This window comes from Macrobrachium nipponense, chromosome 37, assembly GCF_015104395.2.
Source record: "Macrobrachium nipponense isolate FS-2020 chromosome 37, ASM1510439v2, whole genome shotgun sequence".
Lineage (NCBI taxonomy): Eukaryota > Metazoa > Arthropoda > Malacostraca > Decapoda > Palaemonidae > Macrobrachium > Macrobrachium nipponense.
The window spans coordinates 14561822-14567821 of NC_061097.1; the positions used below are offsets into that span (position 1 = coordinate 14561822).

Below are 6000 nucleotides of genomic sequence, written 5' to 3' on the forward strand. Positions count from 1 at the left end.
ACTGGGTATGGACGCTCTTTCCTACTTAGCAATGAAAATTATTGCAGAGAGAGAGAGAGAGAGAGAGAGAGAGAGAGAGAGAGAGAGAGAGAGAGAGAGAGAGAGAGAGAGAGAGAGAGAGAGAAATTCAAAGTTAAGTGCCATCTGTTAACAAAGGTAAGAATTTTTTGAACTGCTTTTATATTTATTTAGTTAATTATAGTTTGCGTTGTTCAATTAATATTGCAGGATCAAAAGCACAAAAAGAAGAATGAGAATGGAAAAAATGTCTTTTGCCTGATTTATATTTTACCTGATCTCCACGAATCAAAAATGGACCAAATATTTTTAAACATGATACATCAACTCCCTCGGCAAACATGCGACAGACTTTCAAATCTCACGTCTAGACGTGATCGGGTCACAAAATATATCTCGAATATAATAATACGCGCATTTACTGAACTTGCCTTTTTGGAATTCATAAACAGCGGGGTGACCTTGACACTTGGATTTCCGAAGGCACGTGACTCTCGAAGTCGCCGAAGGAATTTTGAGTTGTCAATGAGTATAAAAAGGTGAGTGAGAGCCTAGTCGATACTCATTCTACGACAACCCGCCTCCGAATACTCAACGATCAATACTTCTCAGATATCTTCATCATGGTTAGATAATTTAGTTCCTCTTTGAAAGTTTTACACATACTTCCAATTCGGGAATGGTAGATTTAATTCCTTTTTGAAAACTTCTATCCCGTCCTAAAGACGTTGAACTTAACCCTATTCAAAAGACTTGTATTTAGAAAACACGAGAATTGCAAGTTTGATTTTTGCAATGAGAGAAAGTTCGTGCTCTTTGCTGGACACCACACTGATGACCATCGTCGTTGCAACGCTGGTTTATAGGACACGGGTCGTCAGTCTCACAGGACTGTGCTTAACTCAAGATATAGCCATTATATTCCCCTTATATCACTTGATAATTTAACAGTAATGCTCAAATACTTTTAAAAACTAATGAAGTGTTGAAGTTGGCCAAATTAATTAACTGGATGTATGAGTACATACGTGTACTTTAAGTAACAAACCCTTTAAGTGTTAAATATATTTCATGAGGGCCAATAGTCAATAGCTCAGTAATATTTTCTAATTAAGTGCCCGAAATTTCTTTCACTATGCCAAAGCTGATATTCTATAGAAATATTTTGTGAACCATTTTTTTGGCATCCACAATCCTTTCATTAGAAGATCAATTTTATTTGTGTTTTACGTTTACATTTACGGGGCAATAAGCACGGCATATAACACAACCTTATTTGTTTTTTTGTATGTAGTGCTTAGAGTTTCACTGCCACAACCCTTTAATTATAAAAGTAACATTTTCCCTCTTTTTCTTGTATTCGGTGCTCGAAATTATATGAGCTGGCACTAATCTTGCACTAAAAAAATTCTTTTACTTAATTGTCCATAAATTGCCAAAAGTCTTGAAATGAATGAAATGTTTTTCAGTACTTCTGAAGTGTTCAAGAGCGCATAATCATTTACTGAATAAAAAATAGATTTTTCAATGTATTTCGGCATCAAATGATAGGAGAAATAGCTATAGTAAAACTCAAATCATCTTTTCACATTTTTCACAGAAGTGTTTGTTAGTTGCCTCAGCTGTGCTCTTGCTGGCTGCCTTTGCGAATGCTGGCGGATACGGCCACGGTCACGGTGGTCATGGGCATGGCGGCTATGGGCATGGCCACGGTGGATTCGGCCACGGGCATGGCCACGGACATGGACATGGTGGATATGGCAAAGGATATGTTGTTCCCAAGAAGCACTACGGAGGAGGGAAGTCTAACCAACATTTCCACTTGTCAGGTCCTTATGGCTATGGTGGCTATGGACATGGTCATGGAGGTTTTGGACACGGTCATGGTGGCTATGGGCACGGTCATGGTGGATATCACTGAATGTTGAGTATATCTCAGTCTGGATCTTCATTTCCTTTTGTGATTCTCAGCCTGTTATTGATGTCATAGATCTATTTTATTTTGATAATTTATTGAGCTACTTATTTACAAATGCATTTTTTGGATACATCATTTACATATTCCATTTAGAACCCTGTAAGATACATACTTTTATGAATGAGTAAACGAAAAAATCAATAAAAACAACAAATAACAACTTATTTTATTCAACTGCCAATATTCCAAGTAAACAAGCAAGGATGAATTTCATCATATAGCATTTACATTTTAAAAAGCTTAGTCTGTCAGAAGACCCAACCATTCTAGGTTCTGTCTCAACTGCTACAAATGAACCTGATTGGTCTAGGTTAAATGCAGTCAAAAGACTTGACCATTCCAATGCAAATATTTTTTAAAAATGACCCTCCCCGAGTAACTATAGTAGTACCTTTTAAAGATCTTTCCATTTTGGGGTAAATAGCGTCAAAAGACCTGACTTCTCTAACGATTATACAGTCAATAGACCTGACTGCTCTATAAGATATGCAGGCAAAATACCTGACTGTTTTGATGCAAATACTGTTAAAAAAAACTAAGTGCTCAGGTTAGACATGGGCATAAGACCTGGCTGTTTCATGGCAAAACCATAAAAAACCTGACCATCCTAGTGTGAATACAGCAGCCTCTAAATACTTGACTGTTCCAGGCCAAATTTATACCATCAAAAGACTGGACTGTATCAGGAAAAATAACATCTAAAAGGCCTGATTGTAGCAGAGAAAGCACTGCTAAGAAACTCGCCCATCTTACTACAAAAACAGTAGTTTAGTCTGTCTGTCTGTTGTCTATAAGCACTTCACCGGTGCAGAATCCTACGTAATTGCTTAACAGCTACCGAACCAATTTATTAGCATTAGGGGTTAAAGAGGGGTGAAGGAGAGAAGGTCTTTCCCTACTCAGTGACTACCTAACTAACAAGACCAAGCCATTTTCAAATCGTTGCTGAATATGGTAAGATACAGGTGAAAATTACATCTGGGAAAACTACTGCTCGGTTGGTAGTTTACGGTAAACATTGAATTTTGAATTCTTACGTTCTGACAAGTAGGGCAGGTACAACAACATAGGAAATAACAAGAAAAGGATATAAAAAGATCGAGCGTTATTCGGCAAAAAAAAAAAAAAAAAAAAAAAAAAACACTGGTGTTAGATAACTGTTACTTTAAGTACAGTCACATCGTCTGGGGCCGTGGGACCTGGCCTCACCGACCGGGTACTGGGCCCCACTAACTACCTAATTCTGGGAAAAAAAATAGAACAGACGTGACCAGTTCAGGGGATATTCTGTCAATAGACCTGGCCATTCCCTCGAGAATACCTTAAGAAGACCTATCTATTGTAAAGCAAGACCCATTAAAGGAATTGACTGTCCTTGCCCAAATACAGTACCTTTAAAAGACAAGATCGTTCTGGGACAAATACCAACTTGGCTGTTCCAGAGGATATGTGGTCAAAAGATCTGACCATTCTGGGACAAGTACCGTTAAAACACTTGGCCATTCTAGAACAAATACTACAAAAAATCTGACCGTTCTCGGGAAAATACTCTATAAAGATTTAACTCTTCGAGGGCAAATACCCCTGACCGTTCTGTGGCAAATACCAAGAGATTGCCTGTCTCATTAGTTTTGATGCCATGTGCAGAAAAATTAAGTGATAAAAAGTGGAGGGAAAACTAAACTTTACTAAAATGAAAAGAAAACTGTAGCCGACTGAAAGGATTCATTGAAAATGCTTACATCCCCTCCAATTTCATATTGTATTAGGGGTTCGATGTTCTCTATTAATTTGCTCAGCCTGAAAAAAGTTTATACTAACATTTTTCCTGGCTGGGTCAAGCAACATCAAAACCTATGTATAAGTCTTCAAAAATTGACCTAAGCGATATGAAAGTATACGAAACAGTTTCACGATAACATTCGGCATCATCATAGGCGTGGGCAATATTTAATCTTTTGTATAAGTCCTAGATACTGGACATATTATATGCAAAGAAGGAAAGAAGAAGAAGTACTTTTACACCAACATTTCTACCTGTGTGCGAGCACAAACTTTTGTGGGACTTTTAGAGGAAGGAGACTCATTCCATCAAACACTACAGTAAATAATTTGGTAGTATTTTTTGTTCGCCAGTCCTAAAGTTATGCCAAAAATGAAAACGCGCAAAATGTACATTTTCATCTTGTGAGGCGGTGTAAAGACTGGGCTTCTTTTGTGTTTATTTTATTACTGTCAAGAAATGGAGAATACAACCAGTTGTAAGTAATGCCATTTATCCGATTTGTGTGCACAGGGATTGGCGACTGCTGGTGGTAAATAGATAGTTCTTATTTACCAAATACTAATTTATCATTACGTAAAGCTCGATGTATCACAGCGAAACACTAATGCTGATAATGGCAAATGTATCTTTTCACGGATGATGAAAAAGGAATTAATGATAACATGATCCATCGCTTCTCATTGAAATTCGGGCTTTTTTTGAGCGAATACTTTTATTTGCTTTATTGTACTTCCGGCGTGAATGTTCAAGGTAATCCCTGTTAAGCAACCTTATCATATATGCCTTATATATGCAAAAAGGTTTATATATGTAGGATGAACATAAATCTCACTTGTAATCTCAGCAATTGACGGTGTCTTTCCGCTGTTCAACCAATATTTTTATTTCTGTCGATGCCTAGTGTTGTTCATGGCATCTTCGCCAAGTGATTACTCATCATACTAGGCTAAAAATCCTTTCATCTCATTCCAGAATAGGAAAGTAAGCTCTAATTTAGGCCTTGGGTATCTTGGTGGCCTTGTTTAGGCTCTGGAACGGTAATTGCTAAAATCAATCGAGCTCCAGCGCCTCTTCCCACATGACAGACATCAGGTACCTTCAGATTTAGTAGTCTTCCACGGGTGTTTTTTTTTATGTACTTCTAAGGTTTTGAATTTTCTTTATGTTCGCTTTCCAGATTTTTTTACCATTCTTACTTCTTCAAGAGGCAGTTCTATCGCTTCCTTCAATGTTAAGCCCAACTCTTCCTTATTCCTTTTAGTTTTCTGTATAAGAAAACTATTGAGATGGCTATTTATTTGTCCGTCCGCACTTTTTCTGTCCGCCTTCAGATTTTGGAAACTACTGAGGCTAGAGGGCTGCAAATTAATATGTTGATCATCCCCCCTCCAACAATCAAACATACCAAATAGCAGCCCTCAAGTTTCATTAGTTTTTAATTTATTTAAGGTTAAAGTTAGCCATGATCATGTCTGGCACCGCTATAGGGGCCAACAACACAGGCCACCACCGGGCCGTATCTGAAAGTTTCATTGTCCGCGGCTGAGAGTTTCATACAGCTTTATACGCTGTGCAGAAAACTCGACTGCGTCTAAAAGAAACTTTTTTACTTGTTCCTTATTTACTTCAGGCCTAGACTGGCAAATAACGTTATTTTGGCCTGCCCCATTGCCTTTTCCAAATAAAAATTAATACGTCGTTAATATTCATCCCAATGAACATAAGTGAAATGATACCCAGTAAATGCATTTCAATGATTAAGAGATGAGATTAGCAAAACATGTTTCTTGGGTTATAGATGTTTTCCAACTTTGATCAACGGCCACAGCAAATTCCCAGTGTCCCCTTATCCTTACCAGCTAAAACTCTCATACAAAGTTTAATGAACACAACGTTTATAATTGTAGGTCTCAAGTACCATTTTTGATCATGGCCTGTAGTCAACAGGCAAGCGCTATCCACAACCGGTATGCCGAAGTTTACAAATGCACAGCTCTTGATACCAGAATGGTTTTTCCTCCCAGATTTCTGTTTAAGTATTTTGTTGATCTAGAGGAGAAGATGGATGTAACATAAAGGAGAATGTTAAGATGGATGTCGGGAGTAACAAGGAGAGATAGGATTAGAAATGAGTATATAAGAGGATCCACAAAGGTAGTTGAAATATCGAAGAAAATACAGGAGGGAAGGATTCGATGGTATGGACACCTGTGACGAA

At 37.7% G+C, this 6000-nt stretch overlaps 1 protein-coding gene across 1 annotated transcript; it reads left to right on the forward strand.

Annotated features, from left to right (window-relative positions):
• Positions 1 to 548: 548 nt before the first annotated feature.
• Positions 549 to 2141, forward strand: LOC135208907 (neuropeptide-like protein 31). The gene is made up of 2 exons (XM_064241473.1): positions 549 to 644; positions 1619 to 2141. Exons 1-2 carry the CDS (start codon positions 642 to 644, stop codon positions 1937 to 1939), a joined length of 324 nt encoding a protein of 107 aa, XP_064097543.1. The 5' UTR covers positions 549 to 641; the 3' UTR covers positions 1940 to 2141.
• Positions 2142 to 6000: the final 3859 nt, after the last annotated feature.